Raw genomic sequence first — 20,451 nt, forward strand, 5'->3', positions numbered from 1 at the left:
TGTACTGCAGCCAGCCACCAGGGGGCTCTGGACTAGCACTCGCATCACTTTAAACAGACAGAACACTGTCCAGTTCTATATATTTTCCTAGCGTTCATGGGCTTCGGAAAAAACTTATTCCAAGTGAAAACATCATCATTCCGCGTCATTCACGTCACGTAATGTGTGAGTCAGAGGTCGGAAACTGGGGCTAGATTTTGCTAACAGAGTAAGGGGCTCGTCATCACTTTTGTCGTCACGTTGTAGTTCGTTTGTAGTCCATGTGACCTTTCATGTCATACAGTTTTAATGTGAACTTGGGAATTTGCCGTTTTTGTCACTTGAAAGCTGCATATCTTTCCTTCACAAGCGTCTTACACTATATTTTAAGCAAATACAGTTGTTTGTTTAGAATTTGTGAGTGTATGTTTTAACCTTTGTTGTGGCCATCCGTGTTTGTGACACATTCCGACGGCAAAGCACATGAACACTTGCTGTCGAAAAACAAAGTAGCCATGGGGGCGGTCCTTGTCATTCTGAAGTGCCCTGAATGCACCAACAGTCTATGGTCTCCTCAGATCAGCGTCTCGTTCAGACGAAACAGGAAGAAGGCTTCGTGAGTTGAGTGGAGCGTCTTTGGTGTACAGTCTCTTTAGCTCAGTGGGTTTGTTTGTTTGGGTTTAAAGACCAGTGGTCGGGAGGAGGAGGAGGAGTGAGACAGGAACGGATAAGAGGTAGCGATAACCTTTCAAATTCCACAAATCATCTTATGTTTTAAGCATTTTATTTCTTGGTAGTTGTGAAGTTATCTCCAAGTTAATTATGGCATATCATGACATTATCGTTTTTTAACACCATCCAGTTAACGTTAGCTAGCGTTAACCTTAGCTATCTGTCTTATGTTGAGCTAGCTCTAAGCTAGAACGAGCAAAATTGATTAAAAACGCATCGTAGTTTCGCAATGTGCAAACAGCCATATTTTACCATCCAGACGACGACCAGTTGCCATCATGCGATCGATTGTTTTGTTTCAAATCAGCACAACGTTGGCTTATCTGGCACCAAGGTTGGTTGTTTGATTGGTGAGAATGTTTTGTATTGTAGTCATTAGCAACCTAGCCAACCCTGTACACTAACTCATGACTCCAACCCAATGCCTTGAAGCTATGTTCGCTTCCTGGATTTAAAGGATGACCATTGCCTATCTGCTCAACATATATTTGATAAAGGTGTTTGTGTAGATAATGTTTACGAAAATGACAAGGACGCCTATTGTTGTAAGCTTATTAGCCTTAAGCCATAGCTAGCAGGAGGACCCATACACACAGCAGCCTGTTAACAGGATGTCTGTTCTCTAGAGATTTGTGAAAAGGAGGCATTAATGTAGAACTAGGCGAACTCTCATTTTCAGGCGTGGTATCGTTAAGGGCACCCAGTAAACTTCAACACGAACAGCTGTGCAAATTAAAATAGTTTCTTTCTAACTACACGTTACTCGCTTGGCTTGCTAGGCGGTGTTGTTTTGATTTTCAAAGCATAAGCTGTTGCTTTTTAGTTGAGGTGGTAGATCATATTTGGCGTGCGCATAGTGTCAGCTGAGTGTCAGCCATCAATTCAACAGTGTCATTCAACGATTGTAATCGCCGAGATAGTCAGTTTTCATTCATTTAATAATATTCAGGCTGACATTACGCAGAGCTTCATCCAGACCACAGATCATGGGTACAGAAGTACAACTATTGGTTGTAACCACTCCTTGGTCTGCTTTTGAAAAATCTAATAATGGGCATTGCTGCAGCTTTGAATGAGCAATATACCTTCAATCTTTTGTTGTATTGTAGCATTTTAAGGTTCTGTGAACCCTAAAGGTGACGTGGAAACTACTCTACAGTTCCTCCATAGTGTCAAGAGATAGATGATGTGAGTTCTGAACGGCAGCTGGTGGACTGTGGACCATCATGGAGGCCCGGTTTGGCCCCGTGGTGTTCAGCTCTCGGTTTGATTCTGGGAACCTGGCCAGGGTGGAGAGAGTGGACCGGGCTGGATCAGATGGGGAGCCCGCTGCCAACGGCAACAATGGCTCGCTCTCCACTCCAGACTATGAGTTCAACATCTGGACCAAGCCTGATTGTGGAGACACAGAGTTTGAGAACGGCAACCGGTGAGTGGCAACTGGTTACATTGCAGAATGACACAGAAGTTTCCATTGATATTCTGGCATTTTTGAGATCCCAATTAACAGCATTTGTATCTGACTTTGTCATGTAATTACCTCCCTACCGATAGTTTTAAGACCGGTCACATTTGGTGCCTGGAATAAGAGTGCTTTCTGATCTTTTCAGGTCATGGTTCTACTTCAGTGTGCGGGGTATCGCCCCAGGAAAGTTACTGAAGATTAATGTGATGAACATGAACAAGCAGAGCAAGCTGTACTCCCAGGGTATGGCCCCGTTTGTACGCACACTGCCCGTCAAGACGCGCTGGGAAAGGGTTCGGGAACGGCCCACATTTGAGGTACGCCAGCGCATACCCCACTTCACCTCACCCCACTCCTCTCCTCTGCTTGAGTCATTGGATGATATCATCTGCTTCAATCTCTTTGTTTCAGCTTTGCCTAATTTGCTTAGTCAGGCTCAGTGACTGATTCTGCTCCTCAGTCAGAACCTATTATGTCTAATACTGGGGTGTGTGGACTGAGAACTTGTGTAAGGATGGTGACGGTCAAAGCTGAGTGGATGTGTTTCTGTGGTTTCCCCCAGCTGTCAGAGAATCAGTTCACCCTGTCCTTTGTCCATCGCCTGCTAGAGGTGCGTGGTGCCACCACCTTCTTTGCCTTCTGCTACCCCTTCTCTTACGCCGAGTGTCAGGACATGCTGCAGCAGCTGGACCAAAGGCTGCTTAGCACCACCCATTCTCTAGGACCATGCAGGTACACACACACACACACACACACACACACACACACACACACACACACACACACACACACATACAGATGCGTTATTGCTAGGTTATGATAATGTTATGGATGTTTGAGGCTTGGTGGGTTGTGCCTTTCTCCCCAGTCCTGTTGACTCTGTGTATTACCACCGTGAGCTGCTGTGCCACTCTCTGGACGGGCACCGTGTGGACCTGTTAACGGTGTCCTCCTGCCACGGCATCCAGGAGGACAGAGAGCCCAGGCTGGACAAACTTTTCCCTGACCACAGCACTCCCAGAGCGCATCGCTTTGTAGGGAAAAGGGTATGAGCACATATTATGTAGTTTTTCATGTGTAATTTAATTCTGTAATTGTATGTAAATTATTTTTTTTAAAAGGAGGATGTTTGAATGATGCTTGTATCACATGCATATCAAAACTGGATCTTGGAAATTGTCATTGTACGGTACATGTGAATTTAATTAAGGTAGATTGTGAAGTTGGACATTTTTTACTTCCATCAGACACTGTGAGCATCTCTACTGTATAATCTCTCCATGCATTAGTGACATTTCACTCTGTGTTGTCGTGTATCTGAACATCCCAATGTGCTTGGATCATATTGACCACTAATAGCTGGGGTTTTGATTGTGGTGTGTCTGTGGGGTTTGTCAGGTGTTTTTCCTGAGTAGTCGAGTGCATCCAGGAGAGACGCCGTCCAGTTTTGTCTTCAACGGTTTCCTGAAGTTTATCCTCAATCCGGATGACCCGCGGTCCCAAATACTGCGCAGGATGTTTGTGTTCAAACTCATTCCCATGCTCAACCCTGACGGGGTCGTCAGAGGTCACTACAGGTCAGTCAAGGGGCCAAAGGGCAATGTGATGCTCTCCTTCATGAATGTTAAATGAATTTTCTGGTTTCCTGGACAATGATTAACCCACAGGAAGAGTTGATTAAGTAGGTTAATGTGCATTGGTGATCTGTCCATGTACCATGCTTACACATGTCATTACAACACTGCCCATACAAGAGCAGATGAGGTCACAGTACAACATTTTGCTATATCACATTTCAGATATTCTGTGTTCTTTTAGCCCAAGGCAAGGCTGTTGTGTAATGTGAAGCTTGACCCAGATACACAATCTGGAGTGACCTAAAGAGAGCCACTCAGGTGTTGATGTCATCCGTTCTCCCTTCAACAGGACAGACTCCCCGGGGTCAACCTGAACAGGCAGTACTTGTGCCCAAGTCCCGAGCTGCACCCCTCCATCTACGGGGCCAAAGCCCTGCTGCTCTTCCACCACCAGCACAACCGCCTGGGCCCCTCAGCCGCCCTGCTGGAAGCCCTCCAGCACCCAGGGCCCCCTCAGTGCCAAGATCTCCAACCTGGCCAACACCCACCCAGGTCCCGGGCCCGGGCCCAGCCCCTGCCCCTGCCCCGGGCCCAACCAGCCCAGCGAGCTGGAACGGCTCAACCGGAGGAACGAGGCAGAGCGCAGCGGGGATGGGCTGGCCATCACCATGCCTGGCCTGCCCATGCAGCTGGAGGCCGAGGGCGAGGCGGGCAGCTGGGAGAAGGACACCGTGGAGCGGGAGGAGGGGCCCTGTGACGAGAACGAGGCGGTGGCCAACCCCGGGGCTCCTGCACCCCAGGGCACGGCTCCCATGGAGCAGATCCCGCCCCAAGAGAGCGGCGTGGCCTATTACGTAGACCTGCATGGCCACGCCTCCAAGCGGGGGTGTTTCATGTATGGGAACAGCTTGACTGATGAAAATGATCAGGTGTGTGTGTGTGAGTGCATGTGCGTGTCTGTGTGTGCATGTATGTTTGTGTGGTTGGCTAATATGCCCTAGTTTCTATTATCAGGAGGTCTATTTTTAGTAGTTTGAATTAATGTTTAGCAGCTGTAGTCTCTCTAACTTCTCTTTCATCTGTCCTGCTCTGAAGGTGGAGAATCTGCTCTATCCAAAGCTGATAGCCGTGAACTCTGCCCACTTTGACTACCTGGGCTGTAACTTCTCCGAAAAGAATATGTATGCACGGGACAAGCGTGACGGCCAGTCTAAAGAGGGCAGTGGAAGAGTGGCCATTCATAAAGCTATTGGCCTCATCCACAGGTACGGCTGTCTGTAGAGCTCTGTAAAGCACACCTGCACACTGCAAACCTGCTTGTGGGGTGTTCTTTCTCAATCCCTTACGATACTGTTATTGGCAAGTCATGTTATTCTGAGAAAAGCATATTGCATATTGTGTAACATTGTCATCAACAATGCTTAAATAACTCACTTCTGTGTTTTGCATAAATGTTCTAGTTTGATTCAGATGTTTGATCAGACATCCTTTGTTTTCCCATGTATGCAGTTACACTCTGGAGTGCAACTACAATACGGGTCGTTCGGTCAATACCATTCCCCCTGCGTGTCATGACAACGGCCGAGCCACACCGCCACCACCTCCCACCTTCCCACCCAAATACACACCTGATATATACGAGCAGGTAAATGCGCAGTACCGAGACACGGTATTCTCATGCTCAAACATACATGATATGTTTCTAATCTCAAAACCACTCTGTAAATACTGAAACTCTGTAAGAATGAAATATCGGTTTGGTCATGACTGTGAATGTGATCATTTTGTCCCAAGTGGGATTTTTAGGTATCCTTAACACATTGTGTGTGCGTGTGTGTGTGTGTGTGTGTGTTTGTGTGTAAGGTGGGGCGTGCTGTCGCCGTGGCAGCCCTGGACATGGCGGAGTGTAACCCGTGGCCTCGGCTCATTCTGTCGGAGCACAGCTGCCTGCCAAACCTGCGTGCCTCTCTGCTCAAACACGTGCGCAACAGCAAAGCAGTCAACACCAGTGTCAGGAGGAACGGCTCCAAAACTGGCAGCCCCCCTAAGAACACGTAAGAACCAGTCAAACAAGCCAACTTCACTGTATAACCCACATTTTCATTTACTTTCATTTAGTTTATTTGATTTCATTTAATTTACTGTATTTGTGAATGATAATATCCGTTACTTCATATTCATGTCGGTCTCCTAATGAAAGAATCAGCAAATCTAGTTTAGAACTACAATAATAAAATTAACAGTGAACAGTTATAGAAAGATGCAAGGGCTACATTAAGGATAGTAATCAACAATAATGTCAATACAATATCAACATCAATAATGAAAATAAACATTAAACAAACAAAAATAAAGATACAAAGTGGTACTACGGGAGGACAGACTAATGCTAGCTGGTTAGCAATACTTTAGAAGATATCTGGGCAACACCGTTCAGAGGTGTTTTATTACATCAAAACATGAATTCCTTCACATTCTGTTACTGTTTCTAGTTTATTTTTGAGTGTTTTAATATGCAATTTGTGCACAGTGCATTTTGATAGTTCACAGTAACAGCTAACACACTGATGGCTTCTTGTATCTGTCTTTAGTTTGTTTGTTAGTTTATTTGTGCATCTGTCTTTAATTTATTTTTTAAATCTATGTTTGTTTGTTGTTGTTGTTGTTGTTTAGTGGCCTGAGCACCTCTGCCTCAGAGAACTCCCTGAGCCGGATGCGTAGCAACAGCACCAGTGTCGGCGCGCCCCACGGTGGCCAGCAGGTGTCCCCGCAGCTCAAGAGCTCCCCCAGCTTCACCTTTGGCTTTGGTCCCTCAGGCCACGCCCCTGCCCCCTCCTCCTCCACCCCACACAGGCCCGCCCACAGGGCCCTGGGACCAGTCAGAGGTAAGAATACAGAAGACATGCCTCCTTGTCCATACAGGGGAGGAGCTTACCATATATGGGTGTGTTTAGGACTGTGTGTGAGAAAGGTGTGAGCATGGGATTGAACTGGTTGCCATGTTCACACTGTGGCTGTTGGCTCTGTCGGCCCGATTGCTTGGAATAACATGGGTTCTGAGTAGAGATGCACCGATAGATCGGCTGCTGACCGGAATTGGCCGATTTTCATGTGATCGGCCATGACAGGCGACCGGCCGGTCAGTCTGAGACATGCCAATTTTATGCCGGTCAAATACACTCGCGCGTCGCAATTGTAACAACATCCAGCTGAGTTTGCAAAGTTTGAAGAAGCTAGCAACCAGGCCAACACTCAGGGCTGGATGTAGGGCTACAAAGAAAGCGCTAATAGGCTACTGAGTTTTTCTATGCAGCAAACGCTGTGCTTCCACTGTGTGGAATTTACTAAGCTGTCACTTCATTGGGCTATGTAAACATCGCTCATCATCGCCTGTCCCTGCCGCTAATTGCGTGCCCACAGCTGAACCACAAGCGCTGCTGAACAGAGATAACCGATTGCGACATTCAAAATAAACAAAGTTTAGCGATCATAGGCTACATTTTCATCCGGTTGGAAATTGGACTAATTTAACATCATTTTTCCCCCTTTTTAAATGTATTTTCTTTTTTTTAACGTTTTTTTTTTGTTTATTTGTTATGTTGTCTGTCTTGTATGTATTGATGTCACGGGTACGCTGGCGACTACGCCGCTCCGTCCGACATCTTTTGTCCTGTGTTTGTTATTTTTTAAATGTATTTGTCATGTCTTGGTGTCACGGGTACGCTGGCGACTATGCCGCTCCGTCCGACATCTTTATTTTTTTAAGCGACCTTGGGTGTCTTGAAAAGGTGCTTTATAAATAAAATGTATTATTATTATTATTATTATTATTATTATTATTACATGATAATAAGCTGTCAACAAGCAGTGACATACAGTAGCCCTAGTAGTTCTTTTGGATTTATCTTTTTCACCGCAAAACAGACGTGCGCTGTGTGAGAAAAAAAATGGGTGTTCCATAACAGTAACACTGTGATAAGTTGATTACATTTCTATATTAACATGTTCTATTAAAGAAAAGATAGACAATAACTTTTTGTGTGTGTGCTGTAAAATGGTTAGAAGAAATGAAATCGGAATCGGCTAAAATCGGTATCGGCAGGTCAAACTTTATGAAAAATCGGAAATCGGTATCGGCCCAGAAAATTGCAATCGGTGCATCTCTAGTTCTGAGGAGCTTGGATGTTGAGAACCTGTTGTTTCCATGAAGGGATATTCTGGGACCTTATTTATATGCTTTTTGCCATTTGAAGTTGCAAATCCAGATGCTTTTGGATTATGTGTCTTAGATATCAAGTCAAATTATTCAAGGGCTTTTCTTCTCTATAACACACAATGGATCCCTGCTTGTGCTCTTTTTATGTTGATGTGCAGTAATATATCACATTAATTAAAAATAATAAGTCAAATTTAGCAGCCTGAGCTGCTGTTAACATAGCCATGTTAATTGAATGGAGAGGTAGGAACAATGAAATTACTTCTTATTTTCCTGCTAGTCAGATGTTAAATTCACTTTTCAAAATATTGTATCAGTGATTTGGTGAAACGATTGTCTGGTAGTTGGTGATGTCAACATATTCTGTGCTCTTCAAGAGACCAATAGCTTGAGCATGTGAATGCAGACTAATCTTGGTTCCATTTTGCATTAATGTTACATAGTGGACCTTTTGAAGTGGTGTGTAAACTCTGGCCTTGTAGCTGCTCTGCTTGTGCATATGTGCCTTGTTTTCTCTCCATGCTTCTTTGTTTGATAATACTGTAGCCCTCATCCCTATTAAGGTATATTTGGTGCAAAAGTGGCGAGCACTTGTTTTCTCGATCGATTCGCTCGACGTGCACACATACAAATCGTGGTGCAAAAGTATCCATCACTCGTAGAAGCAGATTCGATTTGTATCAATTGACTTGTAGTCGTGCAAGAAAATCAAAGCGATCTGTAGAATTTTATTAATGAGAAATTATTTCACAGATGCACAACTTCTGATGCATTAGTTCACATTTGGGTTTACAAATGCACAAATGTTGTGCATGTTCTCAGATTATGAAACACGGATGTGCAAATGTGTTTCGCACCAACTGCGCTGCAACGATTGGAGCAAAAGTGTCGAGTGCATGACTCTTGAAAGTTGTGACTCACAGGATAGGATTTGTGTACAATCAAGGATTTGTTGTAACAAGGATTTGTGAACCCGTAGCCCCTATTTTGTGTTAACAAGATATAAAAAAAAAATTATGTACAACTTCAACTTTACTGTTACACATTTATGACTTTAGTGTGCGCATGCAAAATCTGCAGTTAAATGTGCTCGCCACTTTTGCACCAAATATACCTTCATACATCATTCCGTGTCAAATCAGACAAAATTCAGGAAAATGGTTTCTGCACTCTCTCAGATTTTGCTCAGAGTTTGTTAGTGCTTCGGACTTGTAACCGGAGGGTTGCCGGTTCGAACCCCGACCAGTAGGCATGGCTGAAGTGCCCTTGAGCAAGGCACCTAACCCCTCACTGCTCCCCGAGCGCCGCTGTTGTTGCAGGCAGCTCACTGCGCGGGATTAGTGTGTGCTTCACCTCACTGTGTGTTCACTGCGTGCTGAGTGTGTTTCACTAATTCACGGATTGGGATAAATGCAGAGACCAAATTTCCCTCGATCAAAAGAGTATATTTATACTTATACCTAATATTTAGATCCCAAAACTAAGACCTGTAAAATATTTTCTGTTAAATTCCAATGTTTTCATACATTTTCCACCTTTTTGATTTTGTATATTTTTTGCACTCAGAAACGCTTTGTCTTGGAGGCCATGTTTGGGCATTAAAAACTTGAAAAGTATTAATCCTAGCTTGCCCAAACTTTGTAGGGTGGAAGATAGACACGTTCTCGGTATGATTGAACCGTTAAAAGTTAGTACTGCATGCCCATTAATTATATAACACCTTAGATATGGAAAAAAAGTGCAAAACTGGTGATATTGAGGGTCTGCAAATACAATACTTGATTAGTGTTGACCATTTTTGAGGTCTTTGCAACAAATGCACATGAAGATATTAAGGATAAAAACAAAGTGTGATTGGGTGGATGACAAATAAGCCTGAAAAAAGGAATTTAAAAAAACTTCAAATATCATCCCTAAAAAGTGTTTATATGTGTTGCTGTATCTCTAAACTTGACTAATATACATTTTTTTTTTTTCAAAAAAAAAAAAGTGAAATATATATTTATATGTCAATTTGTCATGTTAGTGCCTAAAATTGTCATATGGTGTGACGTGAAAATAATTTGAAATAAAATGAAAATTAGATACTTTTTTCTACTTTAATTTATGTCACTGTACATTTTAATCATGTTTGCTTTGATTTGCAACATTTCCTTGTGAATATTTAGAAGAAAAACCTAAAATTTAACAAGTTATTTTGTCAAGGTGGAGAATGCTCCTAAGTGTAACCAGATATTTTAGCTTAATTCTGATATTTCTTGTAAGAACTCACTCAAAATTCTTGAGGTTCTTGCAGATACCATTTCCTTTGTGTGCTATTGATGTTTTAATGATTTTTCAATTATAAAGTCTTTTTTGTGACATTATTTAATGTCACACCAAATGACATGGTGTCACGCCATATGATGAACTGCACCACTCCACCATGTGTCAGAGCAAAACAGGGTTTTTAATGACAATAAAATCATTAACAATGAATTTTGAAGTCACTCTATGAATGGTGTATGCGTGTAACAGCAAAATAGATGAAAGTTTAGTATTTATTTTTTAAACTTACATGGCATGGTAACATAAAAGAAAAAAGTATGAGAAATATGAATTGTACAGATACATTTTTTTCCCAATTATCACAGATTTAACAAAAAAACATATAATATCTGAATTTAAAACATGTTTTTACAAGAACTTTTATGTAAAAATGCAATTTGGTCATAATGGTTAAGACAGAAATGTCATATAGTGTGACTTGAAAAAAGCTGTCACACCATATGATGCAGCGTCACACTATATGACATTTTGACAGTTAAGCTAATTTTCTAGACAGTTAAATACAGCTAACTATTATTTAGCATGCAACTGACCACATGGCAGCAGTGCTTTTTAAGAATTCATGAAGAATATTTGTGGAAAATAGCTACTTTTTTAGGCAAATGATGTCACACCATAAGACAGTAAAATTTGGCTAACGATTGATGATGTCCAATTCAAAGCTTTTTATATAAAAAATCTAAAAGCTGAACTCACCTCTTGACCATGCCAATTACTCCTGACATTCTATTGTTACTTCCTGATTAAGCAGGGTCCTCTTCACAATAATAATGTCCAAATGAATGCCCAGTCAAAATATACAATATAGTGTCACGCCATATGACAACCATTTTATGGACAAAATATATTTGATTATAACTTAGTTGGACAGCATGCATAAACATCAAAACTTTCTGTGGTTGTAAAAAACATCCAATTATTTTATATGCATGGTAAAACTTTAAAGTAATTATACCTTTTATGGATATACACTCTTTTTAGGAAGTTCGCACACATGGTGGACAGTCACACCATATGACATTTTTTATGTTTGGATGATTATTTTAAGTCAAAAGTGAAATACAAATCCAATAAATTTAATATGACAGAACTTGAACCTACCAGACCTACAACATTTCCATATCAATTCTTAACAATTGCCATTTTTTATAAGTGTGTGACACATGGACAGTCTGAATTCTGCTATTTGTCATCTACCCGATTACAGTTTTTGGGTAATGTTAATACGACTAAAATGGTATGTGGGGTAGCTAGTATGAACACAAAAATCAACATGGGAAACGTTCAGCCTATAGTCATTTTGTGTATAAAGTGCCAATAATGTACCATGTTTCATTCATGTATAGTGTATTTCACCAAGTGTACAGTCTACATGTATTGTCCCTGTATGTTGCTTTTATGTCTGTGTTACTCTTATCTTATTGTACAGTGTCTTTGGGTGAAGAAAGGCGCTTTAAATAAAATGTATTATTATTATTATTATTATTATTATTATTATTATTATACATAAATACACTTACTTGGTTACATTGTATACCTATGGGTTTTTATTCTGGGCTCTGAAGCAAAGCAATGTTTTTGACTCTATTTATTTATCTATGGTACAACATTGGCACTTTGTACACTAAATGCCCATACACTGAGCTACTTTCACATTGATTTTCAAGTGCCTAGGAGCTACCCCACATACCATTTTAAACCTATGAAAATGACCGGAAAACACAACCTCCCCTTTTTTTAATCTTTAAAATCTTCAAGCCCATTATATGTGGAGAGCTCAAGTATTGGTACAACATTGATAAAATATAGTAGCCTGACGTAGCCATACTCAATTCTAGTCAGAATATGAGTCTAATACTGCTCCACTGGGACGTAATTATGGGGCGTGTTTAAACCAATACGGGGGGGAATGCCTCTGCACTCAATTGGATAGACCTAACCAATCAGAACAACGAAATGGCTTACTGTGAGGTGTAGGAAGTACACACAAACCATCCTTCTTTTCCACAAATACCTTAACATTGTTTTCTGGTCTTTTGTAAAAGTTATTGTGCCCTCAATATCTCCTACAACACTCATTAGCTAAATCTAAGAGATACGGAGTAGGGTAGGCTATTGGGAAAAAAACTGATAGCCTATATCCCCTCCGTTTTTAAAAATAATTCTGTTGAACACTGATATGCTACAAACATGTTATAAACAGCTGGAAAAGACTCTCGCAAATCCCTCAAACAGGTGGTCAATCAGAGATTTCAAACGAAGAAGGGAACAACATGTCACAATGCAACACACTGTTTTCCCTTGATGAAAGTGAAACCATGAGTTTTCCCACATCTCAACTTTGGCCAAAGTTTTCAGTGATAAACTAAGCAATAAGCCCCGTACACAGCCCCGTACAATAAGCCCCATACATTGACTTATTTGTGGCGGCCCACCACAATATCAACATGGACCACCACACGATGATTTTCCAGGTTGTACTAAATTGTGCTTAAATCTGTTCAGCATTATAACCACGCTGTGCTAATTTGTTGTTTTATTCAAGTTAATTCTGCAAACCAACCACCACAAATGGAATTCAATTCTGTGGGAAACAGTGGAACGGAATGCGGTCAAGGTGTATGTTTGTGCTGGATTTTACAACGGCATTGAACGTGATTCAGCCAATCACAATCAAGGACCGGAACTATCTGTAGAAACCTCATTAAATAATATACATTTTCCATATGGGGTCTTAAAAGCCATGTCTCCTTCTAGCCACAGCTAGATCACATCTAGGCCTAATCTAAGCGTGCTCAGATGACGTGATGGATGAGGCGCTGTTGCTCACCTGTCCATCATTGTAAAGCCCGATTTGATTGGTCCGCCAGATCTAGGGCGAGCATAGTTGCTCCACAACGGAGCAATGCCAGACCGAACTTCCCGACCTCAAATGTTGTGGGCGGGACTACGTTCGGCTGGCACCCAGGCTAAAAATATAGTATGTAAAGAAAAAAATAATGATTAAAATCAAATGCTTACAAAAACAAGTTTTTGCATTTTTTTCCAAGTCTTGGGCCTTGTACAAAATTAAATTAATTCAATTTCATTAAATGAAAATGCCGTAGAAACTTCTAATGGTTCAGTCATACTGCGAACATGTTTGTCTTCCACACTACAAAGTTTGGGCTGCCTATGAATAATACTTTTCATTATATTAATGCTCAAACATTGCTTTCCAGACAATGTGATATTCAGGCTGTAAAACTGAAGTAATTTCAAGGGTTGAGAATAATATGGAGACATAGGATTTGAACAAAATAACGTTACAGGCATTGGTTTTGGGACTCTTGATTCTTGAGATAGATAAGGTTTGAATAAAATCTGAGATGATGCAGCAACAACCTTATCTGATTTGACACAGAATGACCCTTCTCCAATATCTTTGATTTGTCAAGCTTTGATTTGAAGATGTTTCTTTAAAAGGAAAAAAAATCTGCATGCCATTGTGTTCCTTTGTGGAAGAGTGTGCACATGTGTGTTTGTAATTGAATGAGTGTGAGTGTGAGAGAGAGAGAGAGAGAATGACTGAGACGTGTGTCTTTATGTCTCTGTAGAGTCTAAGGCTCAGGAGAAGAGACGATCCCACCACCACCGTCCTCTGTTACGGTCTCCTAACACCAGCCAGCCTGCCCTCTCTCGCCCCTCCCTCTCTAACTCCTCGTCGTCGTCCTCCTCGCCCTCCTCCTCCTCCTCCTCCACCTCCACCTCCGGCCCCAACCCAAGCCCCTGCTCCATCAGCATGGCAGGTCTGTACTCCCTCCAGCCGCCCAGCCTGGCTCAGCTGTTACCCTCCCTGCAGGCCATGCCCCGCACGGGGCTCCTCACCAAATTGAGTCCGCTGCTCCATCAGGGCCTACCCCCACTTGCCTTCCTCAGTGATGCCAGCACCCAGGCAGGGCAGGTCCAGGCCATGCGACCTTCCCAGGATTGAGAGCAATGAGAGTGTGTGTGTGTGTGTGCGCGTGTGTGTGTGTGTGTGTGCGTGTGTGTGTGTGCGTGCGTGTGTGTGCGCGTGCTGTGTGTGTGTGTGTGTGTGTGTGTGGAGTGCATAAGTGTGGTGCTAAACCCATAGCTGATGTCTCCAATTTCAGATTTAAAAACAAAAAAAATCATTGTTATTATTTGAGATGACATGAAATGCACCTGTATAAGCAAAGAATTTTATTAACAGCCTGGTCTGTAGCACCTTATCATTTCCCTGTTATATTTTATGTCTTTCCCTGTAGCAGCTATTTAATACGATTATTAACTTGCAAGGCTAAGGCAAGCAAATAAGCGTGTCTTTATGAGACAAAGGTGTCTTTTTGTAATCAAGAAAGATCAGAGAGGGGAAAGGCATTTCTGTTCCGGATGCAAGCTCTCCTAAATATTCCATAAGATCACATGTTACACTACTCTTTATTTGAAAGTATTACAGTGTAAACACACTAGTACACAATATTACACACAATATTAACCTCTTGTAGCACAATAGGATTATCATGCTGTAGGAACATTAAAAGTCTAAAGGAGGCTTTTGGAGGATTTTTGAACCGATATCAGAAGCAGTTCCACGACCTGTGACCAATCTCTGTTTTTTTTTTTTTACTCATAGTTATTGAAAGATGTACAAGGACCTTTGATAATTCCAATGGTGTTTATGTGTGAGTTTCTTTAGAACATGCCAAATGACTCTTTTGCTGTGTTGCACTCATAATGTAAAAGTCAAAGTGTATATTATTTAGGCAGAACACTGTGGTAACCATGGGAACACAGCTGAATGTAGTGGCTATTATTTGTGTATGTCTGCGTGTGTGTGTCTGTGTGTGTTTGTGTCGCGTGTATGGACATTCAGCCTTTTGTATAGGCTTTTACAGGCTTTTTTTAAAATCATGCAGCTGAGATTTGTAAGCGTTTTTTGTAGTTGTTTTCTTCCATTTTCTGTACAGAACAATCCTGTTTGCTGGAGACCTGCACTGACACACACAGATGCTTGTTCATGTGCAGCAGACACAAATGTTTTTCTGTTTTTTTTTTTTTTTTTCTGATCACATTTCAATGCTTTTATCACCCTAAAGGCATTTGAATGAACACTAATCAGAAAAAGCAGCTGTCACATGTTAGTGTATCTATCTGTCTAAATGACAGCGTATGGCATCTGTCGTGTATGTATCTGTGACCCAACTGTAAACCATGTCTTCATATGTTGTGTGCCAACTCTTGTCAGATGTTTGTAGTAACAGCTACCGGCTTCTAGATTAGGACTGCAATGGTTGAACAACCCCCCCCCCCCCCCCTCCCCTCAGACGGTTTGTTTTTTAGACTCACACCTAACAGGAGCCTGAAACCATTGTGCAAGTGTACACCTCTGTAACCTTCTCCCCTCCCTCCTCTCACAAACCATCTCCAGTACAAGCCTGTGAATGATTTGACTATAGACACTCTAAGATGTCCCCATCAAGTCCGCAGGCATGCATTTAAAACGCCACAGAGGTGCTTTTCACAACATGAGTTGTTCACCCCGTTAGAATAAGGATAGCTCAGATGGACTGTCTTCAGCTGTGTTACTGGTCTTGTGGTATCTGGTGGAAGTCTTAACTGATGTCCTGAGTTAGAATAATTTTACCTTGTGGATATGAGGTCAGAGAGGCAAGATTTTGAGGAAGAAAAGCAACTTTTGTTTGAAGTTGATTGTTTAGAGACAGTTTGGCCTCTGGCTCAGTTTTGTGTAGGTGGCCTGTGATTGGTAAATCAGGTGTTCTGAAACATGGTTGTAGAGTTGTGGTTATGGTCTTCCCAGCTGTGGTGACCCATCCAACATTGTTGTAGGGGAGAGATGGTATATCTATGCTTGAAAGCTACAATGAAGGATGTATGTCCATGCTGTGCCTATTGTTTGTTCTATGTTTTTCATTTGTATTTCATACAACACTCTGCAGTCTAGATTATGTGATGCCTTTACATACACATTCTTTAAAAAAATATTGGTGGTCTAGGGGATTCAAGCTTTCAGGAAGGAGAAAAAATGCATTTCATGAAGTAAAACTTGCACATCTTCTCATTCGCCTCTCTTAAGTGCGATTTATCACATCTGTGCTTTCAAATGTGGTTCATATCTTTACTACTGCACACATGCATATGGATATATCTCATAGATACTTTGATATGTAGAGTGGAGTAACATTTCAGATGTCTGACCTTTTCTCTAATAAATATCCCCTCTGTGGTTGAATTGAAGTGGTTTGTGACCTTCCCTCTTTTTCTGCACTTTAAAACCTTCCTCCATGTCCTTCCTGTGTGTGGTGAGTTTCCCTGATCTCATTTCTTGTGTGTGTCAACTATAACTCAATAGCTGCATTTGCAAAGGAAGGCATGATGCTATGCAAAAGCACCAATTGCGATTGGGCAAGAGCATAACAGTCTTAACCGACTCGATGAGTTTCATTGGGGGTCCTTTGTCCATCATGGATGCTGCTGCATGGTGATGCCTGACTGCAAGAATCCCCTTCCTGGAGTCTTCACCTGGTGGATGTCTCCTGCATCTTTATATCCTGACCCTTGTAATACCCTTCAACATCCAAAATGAGATCATATCAAGGCTTGAGTCTGATACCCTGTGGTTTTGGTCTTCATTTCTGCATCAACAACATTCATTTCAGAATTTGTCCATGTGCGTCACAAACCCTCTGACTCTGGGGGGCATAACTAATCAACCCAAATCAACTGTTGTTGTTTTTTAAATTTGCTATACAAATAAATTGACATTGACAAATCAAATCCATTGAAATAGATGTTGTTGATATGCATTCTAAAGTCAAAATCACAGAGGTCAACATGATGGTGGAGTTGAGACAGTGACACAATTATAGTATAATCCCTATTTCAACCTGGAAGCCCATGTAAAAGAAACACCTGTTTGTCTAATTGGTTTCATAGTAATCTGTGTTACTCTGATGACATTGGCTATCATTAAATCACATTGGATTTCAGTACATGTCTATGGCAAAGAGTGATGTCACAGCATATTAGGATAAGATCATGTCTGTAATCCACTAAATTAAGTGTTTTATGAGTGTGTGCTCAGAAAAGCCTGGTGCTCATACACAGTCCATGCTCTGTACAGGACGATCAAACATATTGCCTTGGACCAAGAGATAAGCAATTCTAGCCAATCAACATGCCTGGAGAGCAGCAGTGTCATTTGATTGGCCGTTAAGATCAAATATCAAGAACCTGGATCACACAGATTATCTTTACGTGATGGTTAGGTTTTTGACATTTAAAACATGTACTGTACTATGACCTCACCCATTAACCTACCTGATTCCTCAACTACCCCACAGTCAACCAAAGTAACACAAATAATATTTCTACAACACAAATAATCTATTTAAAGCTATCTCTGCTATTATCTATTCCCTTCTCCTCTTTTCACATTGATTATAGAAGGACTTCATTGGCCAGGAAATGTACATGTGAGGATGCAAAGGAAATCAAATGTTGAATGTGACTCCATTGGTCAGTCATTTGTGCAGCTGAAGTCTCTGCCAAGTGCCCTTTGGTCATTGTGTCACAATGGTGAACAGTGTTGTGTTACTTCTGGGCCATTACACCTAATAACATGACTACATTTCTTTCATCAGTTATCTGCCTCAATTTGACATCACTGCCACCTAACAGGCATACATCATTTACCATATACTACTGTAGGATGAATGCTCTGGAAGCCTTTTTACCATGCAGCATCTGTAAAGTGCCTTTCCCATTCCAAGCTTGTGGATACATGGGTGTTACCAGTTTCTCATCCCATTTTTTTTGACATCACCCAGGCAACAGTTGTCCTGATTTCCGCCCGTCGTCACAAGGCAAAGACTTTACGACGCGGACTGGGCGGTGGGGCAGAGGGGCCAAGTTGTACGCGGGGTACCATCATCACGCAACACCTCCGAAACGGGGCCCACTCACCAAACAGGTTAAAGACTAAACTGTTTAACTAAGACATGCTAACAGGCATAAACATCCATATAACGTACAGCAGGATCAGCATTGCATGCCAGGTGGCTTAAGTTTTTCTTTTCTCTCTGTAGACCTCTTTGAGAGATGAGCCCATCAACTTCCTATCTTCCATCGAATACACCAAGTAATTATACCTTTGTCCATTACACCTACCAAACACAATTATGCCTTTATGCCTCTGCTTGGTCTGATTGGTGTTCTACATGTACGTGGTCCTGATTTCAGGTGTGAGCTGCAGCCCAGGCCTAGCCGGATCCCAGTGCGAAGGCTGGACTCAAACGACACCCTGGCCCCACCGGCACTCTCATCCGCGCCCCAGACCACTGAGCACACAGACTCAAGCCCTGACAACACCAGCACCACTATGAAGGTGTGGAGACTGATCAAGCCTGGTATCAAGAAACACCTGTCCTTCGCAGGTAAACTAACACCGACCCACTCACATTTCACATAGAATTGATTTTGAGCATCAACTGTTGCCTTTTAAAATTAAGCTTTTCTCATCTGTATGTTCAGTATGAAACTGAAAGTGTTTGTGTTGCTGTGGGCAGGAGTGACTGGGAAGGAGGGTCCTGTATGTTCAGTATGAAACTGAAAGTGTTTGTGTTGCTGTGAGCAGGAGTGACTGGGAAGGAGGGTCCTCCTCTGAGTCTGGCCTCCAAAGCTCTGCTTAGGAACTCTGCCCGCAGTTACCTTTACTCAGATGGCAACACAACAGAGACATCAGTGTCCGATTCCTGCGTGCAGGTAAATAACAAATGGATTTACTCTTGTTACACATGCCTTGCCAGTGCATATTCACAAACACATAGGCCTACTTGTATGCAAAGCAGTGGAAACAGTGGTACCGGTATGTTACACAGTATCAACACAATATGTTACCAATGTAGGGCAGGTAGTTCTTGGCACAATCCTGGGCAATGATCTATTCTAAATAGGGCCCCAAGAAGTCAAAGTGTTAAAGGTATTGTCTGTAAGGTGTATTAAGGTGTATCATGCCTATGTATGCCTAACTACATTGACATAGGCATACATAGGCATGATACATCATAATTGCTTTGACATTATATCCAATGCCAATATTATGTTGTATGACTTTGGGTAGGTTACTAGGTTTAAAATATATTTTTGGGGTCCAATATGGCACTGGTTCTAGAGTAAGATGGACAAGTACAATTAAGACACATTTTGTTGAAACATGACTCATGAATCAAAATAAATGTGCTGTTTCTTTAGTGATTTCTACCTCTACTGAATGTCGGCTTCCTCTTCATACACCCACAGCCCAAGTTGATTCAGAATGATTGTGTGTTTCAGTGGGTCTGCTCCCTCACAGTTGTGCTCTGGTCCGTCTTTGCAGGAGATCACCCCTGAAGTGGCGTCAGAACCAGCAGCAGTATGTGGGACAGTGCTTTTTGCTGACTGAAGCCTAGCACTTCAGCAGCAGGCTACTGTACCACAGAACTGCAGAAAGCAAAGACATTGAGTCACTATGACTGCTTCAGCAGTCCAAGGACATAACATGTTCACTGTTCACTTTTCCTCGTATGTGCAGTTTCACACAGGTGAAAAGATATGAAACATTTTGGTCCACAAACTTTCAATTCGCAGCAGTGATGATGACTGATGCTTTGTCACTACACTGAAATCATGGAAAGTAGCCGACTTTGAGATTTGCACTTGACTTGCACATGCCAGTCACTGATGCCCCACAAGCACTTTTGAACATACTGTAGCCAGTCTGAATTACTGCAACTTATAGCACCTTTTAATTAACGTGTGTGACTTATCTGTTGTGAAATTAAATTTATTCTGATTATTGTTCACACATTTGCATGGTACTGTTGTCTCACTGGTGATTTTGTTCTTGTTTGTTTTTAAATTACAAACCATGTCACTTTGTGCTTATTATTCTTTGGTTTATATAATTCTGTCAGCAGATCAAAATACTGTTGTTTTGACAGCAACACTGATTATCATTGATTGTTCAGAGATTCATAATACCCAGTGCTTGGGAGGCTATGCCTTTGAATATGCTCAATTTCCTATCATACACTAATAAATGTTTATACCCAGAGCCCTTGTGTTTACTGTCTATGACCTTACTTATTTGTGTA

General features: G+C 41.7%; 1 protein-coding gene across 1 annotated transcript; it reads left to right on the forward strand.

Moving 5' to 3' along the window:
• The first annotated feature begins 515 nt into the window (after positions 1 to 515).
• agbl5 (AGBL carboxypeptidase 5) lies at positions 516 to 20,412 on the forward strand. Its single transcript, XM_048250126.1, has 18 exons — positions 516 to 713; positions 1,871 to 2,140; positions 2,322 to 2,493; positions 2,739 to 2,908; positions 3,045 to 3,222; positions 3,575 to 3,757; positions 4,103 to 4,312; positions 4,362 to 4,682; positions 4,849 to 5,018; positions 5,263 to 5,398; positions 5,617 to 5,807; positions 6,427 to 6,638; positions 13,894 to 14,085; positions 18,148 to 18,290; positions 18,406 to 18,458; positions 18,560 to 18,753; positions 18,954 to 19,081; positions 19,695 to 20,412. The coding sequence occupies exons 2-18, from the start codon at positions 1,938 to 1,940 to the stop codon at positions 19,758 to 19,760; spliced, it is 2,922 nt and encodes a 973-aa protein (XP_048106083.1). The 5' UTR covers positions 516 to 713; positions 1,871 to 1,937; the 3' UTR covers positions 19,761 to 20,412.
• The last annotated feature ends 39 nt before the right edge of the window (positions 20,413 to 20,451 follow it).

The sequence above is a fragment of the Alosa alosa genome, chromosome 8 (genome assembly GCF_017589495.1).
Source record: "Alosa alosa isolate M-15738 ecotype Scorff River chromosome 8, AALO_Geno_1.1, whole genome shotgun sequence".
Classification (NCBI taxonomy): Eukaryota; Metazoa; Chordata; class Actinopteri; order Clupeiformes; family Clupeidae; genus Alosa; species Alosa alosa.